This window comes from Heptranchias perlo, chromosome 7, assembly GCF_035084215.1.
Source record: "Heptranchias perlo isolate sHepPer1 chromosome 7, sHepPer1.hap1, whole genome shotgun sequence".
In the NCBI taxonomy this organism is placed as follows: domain Eukaryota; kingdom Metazoa; phylum Chordata; class Chondrichthyes; order Hexanchiformes; family Hexanchidae; genus Heptranchias; species Heptranchias perlo.
The window spans coordinates 70,394,358-70,412,766 of NC_090331.1; the positions used below are offsets into that span (position 1 = coordinate 70,394,358).

General features: G+C 46.7%; 1 protein-coding gene across 1 annotated transcript in view; it reads left to right on the top strand.

Moving 5' to 3' along the window:
• Positions 1 to 18,409, top strand: part of kcnh3 (potassium voltage-gated channel, subfamily H (eag-related), member 3) — a 617,557-nt gene that overhangs the window by 459,325 nt on the left and 139,823 nt on the right. Inside the window, exon 9 of the mRNA XM_067987818.1 lies at positions 3,780 to 3,979. Coding sequence (XP_067843919.1) covers positions 3,780 to 3,979 — 200 coding nt within the window. The remainder of the gene's footprint in view (positions 1 to 3,779; positions 3,980 to 18,409) is intronic.

An 18,409-nucleotide genomic window follows, 5' to 3' on the forward strand; every position in this document is an offset into this window, starting at 1 on the left:
TTTGATCTGGATGGTGCGAGCTTCGTGAGTGTTGTTGGAGCTGCACTCATCCAGGCAAGTGGAGAGTATTCCATCACACTCCTAACTTGTGCCTTGTAGATGGTGGAAAGGCTTTGGGGAGTCAGGAGATGAGTCACTCGCCGCAGAATACCCAGCCTCTGACCTACTCTTGTAGCCACAGTATTTATGTGGCTGGTCCAGTTAAGTTTCTGGTCAATAGTGACCCCCAGGATGTTGATGGTGGGGGATTCGGCGATGGTAAGAGTATTCCATCACACTCCTGACTTGTTGAATGTCAAGGGGAAGTGGTTAGACTCTCTCTTGTTGGAGATAGTCATTGCCTGGCACTTGTCTGGCGCGAATGTTATTTGCCACTTATGAGCCCAAGCGTGGATGTTGTCCAGGTTTTGCTGTATGTGGGCACAGACTGCTTCATTATCAGAGGGGTTGAGAATGGAACTGAACACTGTGCAATCATCAGCGAACATTCCCATTTCTGACCTTATGATAGAGGGAAGGTTATTGATGAAGCAGCTGAAGATGGTTGGGCCTAGGACACTGCCCTGAGGAACTCCTGCAGCAATGTCCTGGGGCTGAGATGATTGGCCTCCAACAACCACTACCATCTTCCTTTGTGCTAGTTATATATAATCTTTAGTAAAAATAAAATACATCTAAAATTCTGTAGAAATGTTGTAAAAGTTTATGTCCCATAAGTAAATTCTGTCTTCATTTTAAATCTTTTTTTTTATTTGTGACTATGTTTAGGTCAGATTAAAATCGATACAAATTGTGTTTTCTCAGTTTATTTTTGGCTGATCCATTAATGTACTATTGCCAAAAGATATTGGTAATGTGGATCCCTGTTAATAAGCATACTCCATTTATCAGCCAATCTTAAGATATTTAGAAGGTTTATGAAAAATAAGTGGAGGAAAATGATAAGTGGAAAATTATAAGTGAGTAATGTACAGTAAAGAAGTCGATTTCACTAATTCTTTTCCAGTGCTCAATGTGTTGTCAGTTTCTAGTCATCTTAGACAATTGGCAATGAGGTGAAATCAGTAGCCTTGCTAATAAAAAAAAACACAGTAGCACAGTGCTGTTCTGATAGCTGCATAACTCCATTTTGGTTCAACTTTTTTAAAATTTAAGAAGAAAACTCCAGAAAAATTATAGTTACAAAAATATTCTATTTTAAAATACTAAAATGTCATGTTTTATTTATGGAGGAATTGATGCTGACTAATAACAAAACACCACTTTGAATTGTTAATACTCCAATCCTACAGCCAACAAAATGCTGATTAAAAACATACTATAAAATCATTTGACTTAAAAAACAAGACCAACAAACTATACCGGTGTTCACATACTGTATACAGTAATGAAGCAACGTATTTTGTAAAAAAGAATAGAATAATGGAAAAGATATTGTAAGCAGTAAAAACTTAAAAGGAGTGGAGTAAAGAGATGTCTTGGGCACAAATACCAGATCTTTAAAATCAGGATTGCAGGTGAAAATAGCCATTAAAAAGCATATACATATTTTCTACACAAGGGCATTGAATACAAAATCAAGGAGGTAATTGCAAATCTGTATAAGGCATTGGTTAGTCCACAGATAGTATGTGCAGATTTGGATGCCCTATTGTAGGAAAAATCTTGGTGCCATGGCAAATGTACAGTGCAGATTTATCAGGATGATATCAGAGATGGAAGAATACAGCTACTACAGGAAAAATTTGTAGGTCTATAAGAGAAAGATTGGGACTCATTGGATAGCTCTATCAAAGAGCTGGCACTGGCGTGATGGGCTGAATGGCCTCCTTCTGTTCTGCAAGATTCTATAATTCTATAAGATCAGTTGGACCGATAAAGTGCTGAATACGATATTTAGAGAAAGAACAGAGAAGCTGCCAGCTAAACTGCTTTTACACTGGCCGTAGAGAGCTATTAATGTCATTGTTTCCTGATGAGTGGTTCTTGTGCAGCCAGCAGCAAATCCAATACAAATCTGCTGGATTCACTGGCCTAGAAATTTGACGGCGCTTTGCCTGTTTTTCAGGTGCTAAATGGGAACCTAAGCCTCCAACGTAGTGATCAGGAAGCGTGCTCTTATTACGAGCAGCAAGTGCGCTGCCCACTTACAGGTATAGGCAAAAAATAGGTGTCATGGACCCAGGCCTGAAAGAGGCGTTAGGCCCTTTGCGTTTGTACATATGGGGCCCGACACCTGTTTGAGGCCCCCTGTGCAAAATTAGGTTGCCCTGAACACAGCCAGTGCCGGGCCAGCTATGTTCAGGAAAATCAGGTCTACATGCGACCTAACCAGCAGACTATAAAGGGACTGCTACAGGTCAGAACCAAAAAGGTAAAAGTTTAAAACTACTTACCTCAAGTAGTGCTTCTCCTGTCTCCACTGCAGTCCCGCAGACCATTGCTGGCCCCCGGTCATCCCCTCCTGATCACCTCCCCCCATCTCCTTCAGGTTGCCTTCCTTCCTGGTCGCCCCGCCCCCACCTTCCCAATCACTTTCCTTCCCAGTCGTCTTTGTTCCCGATCACCCCCCTCCCTTCCCCTGAAAGCACTTACCTGAGGCCGCAGCCAGCGACACAGCGGCCCGAAATTCCGAGTCTCTTTGCAGGTGAGCTGCCTGGGGACGATAGACTGTTACATCGTTTAAAAGGGAATTAGATAAATATTGGATAGGGAGGAGTTTAAAGAATATGGGGAAAGGGTAAGGAAATGGAATTAAAGGAGATAGCTCCAGTTCAGGAACTAGCACAACCACCATCACAATGGACCAAATGGCCTCCATCTATTCTGTAGTTTATGTGATTCTAAATAACCAGCAAAAAACTGTAGGAAAGGCCCTTCTAGAAGCTGCCATCACTTGGAAGAGGCACAACAGCTAGCCAAAAAAAGAGTCGAATGGAAGAGGCTTGCCGTGGCACACGTGCTCAGCAGTACCGGATTGACAGATAAACAGCATTTGGAGACAGGCCTCTGAGGGCTTCAAATCTCCTATACAATACAAACTATTCATCTGGCAAATTACATTGCTGCTGTACTATATTGTGTAAAAAAATCAGAAGTGAAAAATTTCTTCAAGGTGTTTAGGAAATGTCAAATGCCTCAAAACATGTTAACAATTAAGGCATTACAAAGGAGCCTGTTAAATGTGAACATTTGCTCAATAATTCAGTTTACCACAGATAGATGGGACCAAAGTATGAGCTATTGGGTAGGAATTAGCCAAAACAAAGTAATTCCAGGCTCAGGTTTAAGCTTATTGTACACTTATTTCCACTTTGCTGTTGAGATGGAGATGAGATCACTTATTTTTAATGGGAGACCACCCTTTTAACCAGCATTATTAGGTAATGTCAGAACTTTGTCTTACTAACTTTTTTGCACTTATGACCTAGGTTCAGAACTTCACTTCTGCCTTATCTGTCACAAAGTGGAGGCAATTCTCTAATTCCTGGTACGGTTAACCTCCACTCTGCAGGTTTATGTGTGACTCAGTAATCCCACAATTGTGATAGTGAGATTAGATCCTTGGCTTCACAAGTACACATGTTGTAGGCTCCGAAGACTGAAAAGATTAAAAAATAAGTTATCTCTAACTCACATGCTTCAGACTGTGTAAAGCAAGTAGAAACATAAAAATATAGGAATTTGTTGAGTGAATCCCAGTACAGTATCTGTGTGCTCACTGTACAAAAAAAAAACACGTTTTACGCTTAACTTTGCTTTGTCTTTTCCTTCGACAGCTCTCATGCACGCTGTGGTATTTGGAAACGTGACAGCGATAATCCAGAGAATGTACTCCCGACGGTCCTTGTACCACACCAGGACAAAAGACTTGAAGGACTTCATCCGTGTTCATCGAATCCCCAAGCAGCTGAAACAGCGAATGCTCGAATGTTTCCAGACCACGTGGTCTGTGAATAACGGAATTGATGCAAATGAGGTACACAGCACTAGCACTATCCTCTGCGCTGTTAAATACAGGGCTCGCTCCTACAGTCCAAGCATTGAAGAGCTGATTTGTCTGTGGGGTATAACAACCTGTCAAGAAAGATCAGGCCACCTGTTTTTTGATCCCCACTTTGCTGGTAGACTGTTTCCTTATCTGTACAGTGAAACCAGTCCATCTGATTAAGCAGCAATCTGTTCTGAGCAGTTTAAATCTCTTCCAGCCAATTTAATTAACACAGGTGTGCACCTGTGTTAATCAGTCGCCACCTGCTAATGTGCCCATGACCACAGGTAAAAACAATGGGCGAGAAATACAGTCCAAGTAACGCAACCCACAGGTGAGCATATCCATTACTCTTTCCATATCCTGGTTACTCCTCTTCTCCTGAAAATGCTGACTCCATCTCGCTGTAGAAGTTTACAGCACAGATTTGTGTCCGTGCCAGTTCTTTGCTAGAGCAACCTAGAACTACCCTGCTCTCTCCCCATAGCCTTATATCATCTTCTGCTTCAAATATTTATCTACTCTTCCCTTAAAAGATGCAATATTGTCTGCCTCAACTACTCCCTATGGCAAAGCATTTCATGCTCTAATAACTGTGCAAAGCAATTACACCCATCCTCTCTTCTCACGCTCTTGGAGACAATTTTAAATTGATAACTCCTCGTCACCAACTCCAACCAGAGGAAATAGTCTTATTCACCCCGTCAAAACCCTTCATAATCTTAAAAACCCCTAGTAAAACCTGAGCCTGCTCTGCGCCAGTGGAAATAGTTACAGTATCTCAAGTCTCTCCTCAGCAAAGTACCCGCTGTAGCACCACTGGATTTTCTTCTGGGAGTCAATGAATAGCAATCAGGTGTAGGAGCCCTGGCTAACTGTAATTCCCCCTCCCTCACGCAGGGACACTGAGCACACTCCTAGTACCTCTTACTACTATCACAGAGCAGTGTTGGAAATTGGGTCTTCACTGATTTGTACAGCTCAGTACCACACCACACATTGAATTTACCCACTGGGCCATCAGGAGAAGACATATCCACCATTCTTAAACATTAGCCATGATTGTAGTTTTAAAATACATCGTGCTGGAGTTAAGGCCTTCATGCTTTCTCAGTTTTAGATGCCTGAATTCAGCTGACTCCTGCCCTAATTGAGTTAGTGGTTTTAGTCCCAAAGGTGACTGCTTTAGTACAGGTTATAGACTGTTCTCATCTACATTTTTAATCATTGAAATTTCTTTCTCAGCTACTTTTGTACATGCAAGCAAGTAGAGGCCAGGAAACTGTTGGTGGAGATATCAAGAAGCTAGCAGTGGCCAGAGCAGTTAACAACCTGACAGATGGTGCAAGGCCTTTGAATTCAGAAAGGAAAAACAAAATTCAATTTTTGTACAACTATTTCCCCCTCCCACTCCCCCCACCCCCAAGCAAAATGACTATGTTAGGGATGTCTAACTTTGTGTGCTATTTGGGGTGGAAATAAGACTGAATGTAGTATTTATAGTTGAAATGAGCAGATTAATGTGAGGCGATTCAGTGTTAATGCTCAGTTTGGTTAGCAACTCTGTTACACATTAAAATAGATATCCATTGAACTTGATTTAATGTTTCAGACTAATTAAATGTTTTCTGCCCTAATTGCTTCTCCACTCACAGCTCTGTGTCCTGGCTCTGAACTCACAGCTCCATATTCTGGCTTTGTGCTAACTCATTTCTTTCTGCCTCAGCCCTGTGCTAAACAGTTTCTCCATTCCCCTCTGACCTGGCCCTGTACTAACCCCATTCTCCATTCCCCTCTCTCTGACCTGGCCCTGTACTAACCCCTTTCTCCATTCCCCTCTCTCTGACCTGGCCCTATACTAACCCCATTCTCCATTCCCCTCTCTCTGACCTGGCCCTGTACTAACCCCATTCTCCATTCCACTCTCTCTGACCTGGCCCTGTACTAACCCCATTCTCCATTCCCCTCTCTCTGACCTGGCCCTATACTAACCCCATTCTCCATTCCCCTCTCCCTGACCTGGCCCTGTACTAACCCCATTCTCCATTCCCCTCTCTCTGACCTGGCCCTGTACTAACCCCATTCTCCATTCCCCTCTCTCTGACCTGGCCCTATACTAACCCCATTCTCCATTCCCCTCTCTCTGACCTGGCCCTGTACTAACCCCATTCTCCATTCCCCTCTCTCTGACCTGGCCCTATACTAACCCCATTCTCCATTCCCCTCTCCCTGACCTGGCCCTGTACTAACCCCATTCTCCATTCCCCTCTCTCTGACCTGGCCCTGTACTAACCTCATTCTCCATTCCCCTCTCCCTGACCTGGCCCTGTACTAACCCCATTCTCCATTCCCCTCTCCCTGACCTGGCCCTGTACTAACCCCATTCTCCATTCCCCTCTCTCTGACCTGGCCCTGTACTAACCTCATTCTCCATTCCCCTCTCTCTGACCTGGCCCTATACTAACCTCATTCTCCATTCCCCTCTCCCTGACCTGGCCCTGTACTAACCCCATTCTCCATTCCCCTCTCCCTGACCTGGCCCTGTACTAACCCCATTCTCCATTCCCCTCTCTCTGACCTGGCCCTGTACTAACCTCATTCTCCATTCCCCTCTCTCTGACCTGGCCCTATACTAACCTCATTCTCCATTCCCCTCTCCCTGACCTGGCCCTGTACTAACCCCATTCTCCATTCCCCTCTCTCTGACCTGGCCCTGTACTAACCTCATTCTCCATTCCCCTCTCTCTGACCTGGCCCTGTACTAACCCCTTTCTCCATTCCCCTCTCCCTGACCTGGCCCTGTACTAACCCCATTCTCCATTCCCCTCTCCCTGACCTGGCCCTGTACTAACCCCATTCTCCATTCCCCTCTCTCTGACCTGGCCCTGTACTAACCTCATTCTCCATTCCCCTCTCTCTGACCTGGCCCTGTACTAACCCCATTCTCCATTCCCCTCTCCCTGACCTGGCCCTGTACTAACCCCATTCTCCATTCCCCTCTCTCTGACCTGGCCCTGTACTAACCTCATTCTCCATTCCCCTCTCTCTGACCCGGCCCTGTACTAACCCCTTTCTCCATTCCCCTCTCCCTGACCTGGCCCTGTACTAACCCCATTCTCCATTCCCCTCTCTCTGACCTGGCCCTGTACTAACCCCATTCTCCATTCCCCTCTCCCTGACCTGGCCCTGTACTAACCCCATTCTCCATTCCCCTCTCTCTGACCTGGCCCTGTACTAACCCCATTCTCCATTCCCCTCTCTCTGACCTGGCCCTATACTAACCTCATTCTCCATTCCCCTCTCTCTGACCTGGCCCTGTACTAACCTCATTCTCCATTCCCCTCTCCCTGACCTGGCCCTGTACTAACCTCATTCTCCATTCCCCTCTCCCTGACCTGGCCCTGTACTAACCCCATTCTCCATTCCCCTCTCTCTGACCTGGCCCTATACTAACCTCATTCTCCATTCCCCTCTCTCTGACCTGGCCCTGTACTAACCTCATTCTCCATTCCCCTCTCCCTGACCTGGCCCTGTACTAACCCCATTCTCCATTCCCCTCTCTCTGACCTGGCCCTATACTAACCCCATTCTCCATTCCCTTCTCTCTGACCTAGCCCTATGCTAACCCCTTTCTCCATTCCCCTCTCTCTGACCTGGCCCTGTACTAACCCCTTTCTCCATTCCCCTCTCTCTGACCTGGCCCTATACTAACCCCATTCTCCATTCCCTTCTCTCTGACCTGGCCCTATACTAATCCCATTCTCCATTCCCCTCTCTCTGACCTGGCCCTGTACTAACCTCATTCTCCATTCCCCTCTCTCTGACCTGGCACTGTACTAATCCCATTCTCCATTCCCTTCTCTCTGACCTGGCCCTGTACTAATCCCATTCTCCATTCCCCTCTCTCTGACCTGGCCCTATACTAACCCCATTCTCCATTCCCCTCTCTCTGACCTGGCCCTGTACTAACCCCATTCTCCATTCCCCTCTCTCTGACCTGGCCCTATACTAACCCCATTCTCCATTCCCCTCTCCCTGACCTGGCCCTGTACTAATCCCATTCTCCATTCCCCTCTCTCTGACCTGGCCCTGTACTAATCCCATTCTCCATTCCCCTCTCTCTGACCTGGCCCTATACTAACCCCATTCTCCATTCCCCTCTCTCTGACCTGGCCCTGTACTAACCCCATTCTCCATTCCCTTCTCTCTGACCTGGCCCTGTACTAATCCCATTCTCCATTCCCCTCTCTCTGACCTGGCCCTATACTAACCCCATTCTCCATTCCCTTCTCTCTGACCTGGCCCTGTACTAACCCCTTTCTCCATTCCCTTCTCTCTGACCTGGCCCTGTACTAACCTCATTCTCCATTCCCCTCTCTCTGACCTGGCCCTGTACTAATCCCATTCTCCATTCCCCTCTCTCTGACCTGGCCCTGTACTAACCTCATTCTCCATTCCCCTCTCTCTGACCTGGCCCTGTACTAACCTCATTCTCCATTCCCCTCTCTCTGACCTGGCCCTGTACTAACCTCATTCTCCATTCCCCTCTCCCTGACCTGGCCCTGTACTAATCCCATTCTCCATTCCCCTCTCTCTGACCTGGCCCTGTACTAACCCCTTTCTCCATTCCCTTCTCTCTGACCTGGCCCTGTACTAACCCCATTCTCCATTCCCCTCTCTCTGACCTGGCCCTGTACTAACCCCATTCTCCATTCCCCTCTCTCTGACCTGGCCCTGTACTAACCCCATTCTCCATTCCCCTCTCTCTGACCTGGCCCTGTACTAATCCCATTCTCCATTCCCCTCTCTCTGACCTGGCCCTATACTAACCCCATTCTCCATTCCCTTCTCTCTGACCTGGCCCTGTACTAACCCCTTTCTCCATTCCCTTCACTCTGACCTGGCCCTGTACTAACCTCATTCTCCATTCCCCTCTCTCTGACCTGGCCCTGTACTAATCCCATTCTCCATTCCCCTCTCTCTGACCTGGCCCTGTACTAACCCCATTCTCCATTCCCCTCTCTCTGACCTGGCCCTATACTAACCTCATTCTCCATTCCCCTCTCTCTGACCTGGCCCTGTACTAACCTCATTCTCCATTCCCCTCTCCCTGACCTGGCCCTGTACTAACCTCATTCTCCATTCCCCTCTCCCTGACCTGGCCCTGTACTAACCCCATTCTCCATTCCCCTCTCTCTGACCTGGCCCTATACTAACCTCATTCTCCATTCCACTCTCTCTGACCTGGCCCTGTACTAACCTCATTCTCCATTCCCCTCTCCCTGACCTGGCCCTGTACTAACCCCATTCTCCATTCCCCTCTCTCTGACCTGGCCCTATACTAACCCCATTCTCCATTCCCTTCTCTCTGACCTGGCCCTATGCTAACCCCTTTCTCCATTCCCCTCTCTCTGACCTGGCCCTGTACTAACCCCTTTCTCCATTCCCCTCTCTCTGACCTGGCCCTATACTAACCCCATTCTCCATTCCCTTCTCTCTGACCTGGCCCTATACTAACCTCATTCTCCATTCCCCTCTCTCTGACCTGGCCCTGTACTAACCTCATTCTCCATTCCCCTCTCTCTGACCTGGCCCTGTACTAATCCCATTCTCCATTCCCCTCTCTCTGACCTGGCCCTGTACTAACCTCATTCTCCATTCCCCTCTCTCTGACCTGGCCCTGTACTAATCCCATTCTCCATTCCCTTCTCTCTGACCTGGCCCTGTACTAATCCCATTCTCCATTCCCCTCTCTCTGACCTGGCCCTATACTAACCCCATTCTCCATTCCCCTCTCTCTGACCTGGCCCTGTACTAACCCCATTCTCCATTCCCCTCTCTCTGACCTGGCCCTATACTAACCCCATTCTCCATTCCCCTCTCCCTGACCTGGCCCTGTACTAATCCCATTCTCCATTCCCCTCTCTCTGACCTGGCCCTGTACTAATCCCATTCTCCATTCCCCTCTCTCTGACCTGGCCCTATACTAACCCCATTCTCCATTCCCCTCTCTCTGACCTGGCCCTGTACTAACCCCATTCTCCATTCCCTTCTCCCTGACCTGGCCCTGTACTAATCCCATTCTCCATTCCCCTCTCTCTGACCTGGCCCTATACTAACCCCATTCTCCATTCCCTTCTCTCTGACCTGGCCCTGTACTAACCCCTTTCTCCATTCCCTTCTCTCTGACCTGGCCCTGTACTAACCTCATTCTCCATTCCCCTCTCTCTGACCTGGCCCTGTACTAATCCCATTCTCCATTCCCCTCTCTCTGACCTGGCCCTGTACGAACCTCATTCTCCATTCCCCTCTCTCTGACCTGGCCCTGTACTAACCTCATTCTCCATTCCCCTCTCTCTGACCTGGCCCTGTACTAACCTCATTCTCCATTCCCCTCTCCCTGACCTGGCCCTGTACTAATCCCATTCTCCATTCCCCTCTCTCTGACCTGGCCCTGTACTAACCCCTTTCTCCATTCCCTTCTCTCTGACCTGGCCCTGTACTAACCCCATTCTCCATTCCCCTCTCTCTGACCTGGCCCTGTACTAACCCCATTCTCCATTCCCCTCTCTCTGACCTGGCCCTGTACTAACCCCATTCTCCATTCCCCTCTCTCTGACCTGGCCCTGTACTAATCCCATTCTCCATTCCCCTCTCTCTGACGTGGCCCTATACTAACCCCATTCTCCATTCCCCTCTCTCTGACCTGGCCCTATACTAACCCCATTCTCCATTCCCCTCTCTCTGACCTGGCCCTGTACTAACCCATTTTTCCATTCCCCTCTGACCTGGCCCTGTACTAACCCCATTCTCCATTCCCCTCTCTCTGACCTGGCCCTATACTAACCCCTTTCTCCATTCCCTTCTCTCTGACCTGGCCCTGTACTAACCCCATTCTCCATTCCCTTCTCCCTGACCTGGCCTTGTACTAACCCCATTCTCCATTCCCCTCTCTCTGACCTGGCCCTGTACTAACCCCATTCTCCATTCCTCTCTCCCTGACCTGGCCCTGTACTAACCCCATTCTCCATTCCCCTCTCCCTGACCTGGCCCTGTACGAACCACATTCTCCATTCCCCTCTCTCTGACCTGGCCCTGTACTAATCCCTTTTTCCATTCCCCTCTCCCTGACCTGGCCCTATACTAACCCCATTCTCCATTCCCCTCTGACCTGGCCCTGTACTAACCCCATTCTCCATTCCCCTCTCCCTGACCTGGCCCTATACTAACCCCATTCTCCATTCCCCTCTGACCTGGCCCTGTACTAACCCCATTCTCCATTCCCCTCTCCCTGACCTGGCCCTGTACTAACCCCATTCTCCATTTCCCTCTCTCTGACCTGGCCCTGTACTAACCCCATTCTCCATTCCCCTCTGACCTGGCCCTGTACTAACCCCATTCTCCATTCCCCTCTCCCTGACCTGGCCCTGTACTAACCCCATTCTCCATTTCCCTCTCTCTGACCTGGCCCTGTACTAACCCCATTCTCCATTCCCCTCTGACCTGGCCCTGTACTAATCCCATTCTCCATTCCCCTCTCCCTGACCTGGCCCTGTACTAACCCCATTCTCCATTTCCCTCTCTCTGACCTGGCCCTATACTAACCCCATTCTCCATTCCCCTCTCCCTGACCTGGCCCTGTACTAACCCCATTCTCCATTCCCCTCTCTCTGACCTGGCCCTGTACTAACCCCATTCTCCATTCCCCTCTCTCTGACCTGGCCCTGTACTAACCCCTTTCTCCATTCCTCTCTCCCTGACCTGGCTCTGTACTAACCCCATTCTCCATTCCCTTCTCTCTGACCTGGCCCTGTACTAACCCCATTCTCCATTCCCTTCTCTCTGACCTGGCCCTGTACTAACCCCATTCTCCATTCCCCTCTCTCTGACCTGGCCCTGTACTAACCCCATTCTCCATTCCCTTCTCTCTGACCTGGCCCTATACTAACCCCATTCTCCATTCCCCTCTCTCTGACCTGGCCCTGTACGAACCACATTCTCCATTCCCTTCTCTCTGACCTGGCCCTATACTAACCCCATTCTCCATTCCCTTCTCTCTGACCTGGCCCTATACTAACCCCATTCTCCATTCCCCTCTCTCTGACCTGGCCCTGTACTAACCCCTTTCTCCATTCCTCTCTCCCTGACCTGGCCCTGTACTAACCCCATTCACCATTCCCTTCTCTCTGACCTGGCCCTATACTAACCCCATTCTCCATTCCCCTCTCCCTGACCTGGCCCTGTACTAACCCCATTCTCCATTCCCTTCTCTCTGACCTGGCCCTATACTAACCCCATTCTCCATTCCCCTCTCTCTGACCTGGCCCTGTACTAACCCCATTCTCCATTCCCCTCTCTCTGACCTGGCGCTGTACTAACCCCATTCTCCATTCCCTTCTCTCTGACCTGGCCCTATACTAACCCCATTCTCCATTCCCCTCTCTCCGACCTGGCCCTGTACTAACCCCATTCTCCATTCCCCTCTCTCTGACCTGGCCCTGTACTAACCCCTTTCTCCATTCCTCTCTCCCTGACCTGGCCCTGTACTAACCCCATTCTCCATTCCCTTCTCTCTGACCTGGCCCTATACTAACCCCATTCTCCATTCCCCTCTCCCTGACCTGGCCCTGTACTAACCCCATTCTCCATTCCCTTCTCTCTGACCTGGCCCTATACTAACCCCATTCTCCATTCCCCTCTCTCCGACCTGGCCCTATACTAACCCCATTCTCCATTCCCCTCTCTCTGACCTGGTCCTGTACTAACCCCATTCTCCATTCCCCTCTCTCTGACCTGGCCCTGTACTAACCCCTTTCTCCATTCCCCTCTCCCTGACCTGGCCCTGTACTAACCCCATTCTCCATTCCCTTCTCTCTGACCTGGCCCTGTACTAACCCCATTCTCCATTCCCCTCTCTCTGACCTGGCCCTGTACTAACCCCATTCTCCATTCCCTTCTCTCTGACCTGGCCCTGTACTAACCCCATTCTCCATTCCCCTCTCTCTGACCTGGCCCTATACTAACCCCATTCTCCATTCCCCTCTCTCTGACCTGGCCCTATACTAACCCCATTCTCCATTCCCCTCTCTCTGACCTGGCCCTGTACTAACTCCTTTCTCCATTTATAGTTCTGTTAACTGTATTTGAAATTTGAACATAGAGGCGTGAACAACATCAATTGGAGATGTTGTAATTTCAAACATTGTGAATGGAGACGTTTTTCAAGTGCTTCCTTCTAATACATTCTATCTGCCTAGTTTCTGAATACATTGTTGTGAGAAGGGTCCTTTTATTTAGACTTTGACATTATATAATACCTGTTCTATCACAGTGAAAGAATATAATGCTTCAGTTTGTTTAGCCAAATTCATGCCGTCTTCTACCACATAAACGTACGTTGATATAGAAAGGTTTTGACATCTCATTGCCTTATCTAATACCTGCATTTCTGGCTTGTATTTCCAATGCCAAAACGTATCAAGGAAAAACAAAACCATAGCAATTCTTATGAAAACCGTCAATTTGGACGTGACCTGGGCGTGACCTCTTCCAGAGGATGAAATGAGATTTAACAAGTGTAATGTGATGCCATTTGAGCTTCAGGAATTGCAGTCAGCTGTCAGTAAGATGGCTCAACAGAGAAACAGAGATGAGGAAATCTGACTGCACAACAAACCATTTGATGAAGTGCCAGGAAGCTGCAGTCAATGTCTGTTGTGAAGTGTGACAGTGGTTTCAACATGAAGTCAATTTAACTTTGTCAAAAAACCATATGGCTTTCTCATCTGGTTTGCTTTACATAATGAGATCGTGAGCTCTGGCTGATGAGGGAAAAATACTAGGTGGGCTCGCTTAAAATCTTTCTCTGATGACTGGCCGCAGCTTACTTCGCACCAACCCTTGCATTCCCATTGCGGCTTTATCGCCATTGACCACCAGGAAAGCGTCCTCTGCCACACTTAGTCTTTACGCACTGGAATATAGGTAACCTCTTCACCAGCAGCAATAGTTGATGGCCACTCTTGCGTTGCTTAACCCAGCAGCCAAAGCACTTTCTGGTGTGACCACCTTCGTGTGCAAACAGTTCCAGGAAACCACAGTTGAAAGTTGGCTGCAAGTGTGGAGACCAATGTCCAAGGCTCTTACCAAGAATGAGGCTGCATTAGGCTCAGAAGTAAACTCCTACACAAAAGAGCCGAAAATGGGGTCGGTAACTTTCCGCCCATTAACCCCGATGATCGGCCCGCCGTAACTTCACAGAGGCCCACTGCTGGGCAGTCGAAGCGCCAGCCCGAAACTATTGGTAGGCCTCTTTCCCATGCAAATTGGGGTGCTAATGACGTAGTTTGGACCCCAATTGCAATTTTAAGGGAGACATGGGCGGAACTTACAGCATGAACCATGTGTACTGATCAGGAAACAGCCAAAAAAGCAGCATGTGCTCCCCTTGGCTCCACAAAAGTACAGCGGGTCGCTGCTGGCCCAGCCTCACCCCACATAGGAAGGAACATAGGAACAGAAGAAGGCCATTTAGCCCCTCAAGCCTGTTCCACCATTCAATGAGATCAAGGCTGATCTGTGACCTAACTCCATATACTCGCCTTAGCCCCATATCCCTAAATGCCTTTGGTTAACAAAAAATTATCAATTTCAGATTTAAAATTAACAATTGAGCATGCATCAGAGCTAAGCCCCAAAGTACAAGACACCATCAAAGTGAAAACAATGGGAGAGATAAATCAAGAAGTAGAGGTTAAGCAATGCGTATTTGTTTTTTTTTAAGCCTGTAGATTATAGAAGGAAAGGAAGCCTGAGGGAGCTAACTGATTCCACAATTTTGAGATCCAAAAGAAAAATGAGCTACGGTAGAAGCCAGTGGAATAAGTCTTAATTTCAACACAGCAAGAATGCAGTGAGGAGGAAGAGAATGTGTGATGGTATATTCAGAGCTTACAGAGAAGAAAGGGAAGAAAGTGTGGAGTTGCAATGATCATAGTGGTATATTGATAAAATGACTACTAATTATTCCGGCTATTCCAATGCTTTCCAGGCTGGCTGCCCATCTTCCACCCTCCGTAAATTTGAGTTCATCCAAAACTCTGTTGCCCATATCCTAATCCGCAGCAAGTCCCGTTCACCCATCACCCCTGTGCTCAAAGACCTACATTGGCTCCTGGTCCCTGAAGGCCTCCATTTTAAAATTCTCATCCTCGTGTTCAAATCCCTCCATGGCCTCACCCCTCACTATCTCTGTAATCTCCTCCAGCTGTACAACCCTCTGAGAAATCTGCATTCCTCCAATTCTGGCCTCTAATGCATCCCCCTCTTTCTCCGCTCCATCATTGACAGCCGTGCCTTCAGCTGTCTAGGCCCTAAGCTCTGGAATTCCCTCCCTAAACCTCTTCGCCTTTCAACCTCATTTAAAACCTCCCTCTTTGACCAAGCTTTTGGTCATCTGTCCTAATGTCTCCTTTTTTGGCTCAATGTCAATTTTTGTCTCATTGTGCTTCTGTGAAGCGCCTTGGAATGTTTTACTATGTTAAAGGCACTATATAAGTGCAAGTTGTTGTTGCAAGTGATTAAAACATATGTTTTACTAAGGGTGAAAACGTTCTTTAAAACCCAGATGGGCAATTATTACTACTGGGAATATACAGAGATCTCATCTGTCAGAAATCTCAAAAGAAACAAACACAACCACAGTTTGTTATACCAATTGGTGATCGCAGGCCTCATCTGCAAGTCCTAAAAATGTGAAATGGAGGTCAGGCTGGATCTGAAATCACCCAAGCTTTGAGCAATCAAAACATCGACTGAATAAATATATAATTTTGAGGCAAATTTCTCCAGAACCCATCATCAGTCAGTCCAGAACGCTGAGCCACTTGTGAATAATCTACTGAAATGTAAAATTATTTTCAATGCAGTTGAGTTTCCCATTAACCCTAGCCTGCCTTTTGGGAAAGACCATATGAGGGTAGATGATATCACTAATTAAAAATATGCACTACACATTTAAATAGATGCCAGTGTATCTCCCACAGTGTTGCTGGCAGGCTGAGGAGTGGTGGCCCATAAGCAAGTTGGAGAACAGGCTGAAGGCAGGGCACGGAGTGAGCAGCCAACAAGGTTAAAACTCAGGAAGCCCGGGAACTCAGCAGTAGATTACAGCTAGTGGCGACAAGATCAAGAGGTGGGAGGTGTACAAGGGAAGTGACAATAGGTCAGCTATCAAGGTAAACGATGATTTATCTCTCTTTATTTAATGTTTCTTTGGCTGGCTGTGAATCCTGAAGTGTGAAAGTTGCCTAAAGGCAACTGAACATTTTTTTTCTTACTATCTGGTTGTTTTTCACAGTATAAATACTAAACCAACGAGAAAACAAAGATATCAGCCTGTTCTGGGATGAGCCTACCATCAAGCAGTCAGTCCATAGATTAATATTAATGTAGTGAGTATTTTATAAGCCTCTGGGTTAAGAACATCCTGGCATTTAGGATTTTCAAGCGTAACTCTGTAGTGGCTCATCCTTGTGTTCAAATCCCTCCATGGCCTCGCCCCTCCCTATCTCTGTAACCTCCTCCAGCCCTACAACCCTCCGAGATCTCTGCATTCCTCCAATTCTGGCCTCTTGTGCATCCCCAACTTCCTTCGCCCCACCATTGGTGGCCATGCCTTCAGCTGTCCAGGCCTTTGGCTCCGAAATTCCCTTCCTAAACCTCTTCACCGCTCTATCTCTCTCGCCTCCTTTAGGACGCTGCTTAAAACCCACCTCTTTGACCAAGCTTTTGGTCGTCTGTCCTAATTTCTCCTTCTTTGGCTCGTTGTCAATTTGTGTCTGACTATGCTCCTGTGAAGTGCCTTGGGACGTTTTACCACATTAAATAAATACATGATGTATTTGTAAGTGATTGAACTCTTCTCTGGATTACCAATTGCAGGATTTGACATGAGAGAAATGAACATGAGAGGAAATGTTTCCAATGTACAGGCTTGATATTTCCCATGTCAAAAATTTGACATTTAACCGAGAGCAAAATGTAAATGCATTCCATTTCTTAAATAACCACATAAAACTGCTTAACACGAACAGGTAATTTGATTGGCAAATGAACGACTATGCATATTCTTCTAATTACTTGTTTTGTTTGGATTGTGCAAAACATATAAAGTAGTTTCCAAGTTTTTTTTTTACCAGCTTAGTTCAAGTTAACTAACACTGTTCTGTAATAACTTGTCATCCCACACAACAGATCTGATACCGTCCAAATCAAAGAATTAATTTAAAATGGACCATTTATAGGATGTTTTAAGACATTCAGCATTTTTAAAATGTATGAATTTGAGGGTTTCAAAAGGTAACACTTCTTTTATGTCCTCATCGAGGTGATGGATAACCCTACTAGAGAGCAGAATGCCTTTTCACTTCCTGCAGGTATTCGGTCCCAGCCTGAAGATACTGTAGCCTTGATAAATTATAAAAGTTCCCCAGCGAACATCCTTCAATCTCAGAAGCAAACCACATCAACCGTGCCACATTGAATCCTGCTCTCCACACTGAATTCAGCTGTTCCATTGGTACAACAGTTCTCAATGGGATCTGCTAAATTGTGATGGTAAAGCTGGTGGAAGTTCTGGACATATTTTTTAAATTATATATAGTTTTTTCAATTTGATCATGTTCATTGAATGAAATCAGCCGAACAGAATTTATTTCCCCAGAACCATCAATAAACTTGCAGAATAAGGAGACCCTCATTAATTAATTGAGCTGGGATTCCAGGTGTGAATGGATATTCCTTGAACACACAGTGTTCCATAAATATGCTCCAGAGCTTTTATGTATCAAAAAGCACAGTATTTGTTTGGAATAGAATTTGTGGTGCATTGTATAAAATGATTCCCAAGAATGAGTGCAATCATTCACCCTGCTGGTATACCACAACTTATAGAAAGCATTTATAATATGCTTTCCATATGGTTCCCAAAAGCAGATATGTAAAAGATATATTAATGTTGATGACAATAACAAAGTGGAGCCCACTTACCTCTGATAGATCGGGTATTTAATAGTCTCAACCTATTTCATTATCAGGCCATGTTAAGATGATACTTCAACAAAAATGGAGTTGATTTTCAGTCTGTCTCCAGTCTTTTTGATGTTTTGATCAATTGATGGGTATGAATACAGCCCCTCCGGCTCTAATGATTATAATTCCACAGTTGTAGAGTCTGAAATAAATTAGGTAACTTTCCTTAGATCTCCATTGTGACTAAACCCACTGCTTTGGAAATGCAGCAGCACTGCTCAGAGCAGAGTTATTCCATGTAGATTTTCAAAAGGCAACTTCTGGAACTTTATAACCTTGTATGAACCAGTAGAATCTGAATATAGCTCTTCCACTTGTGTTCCTTCC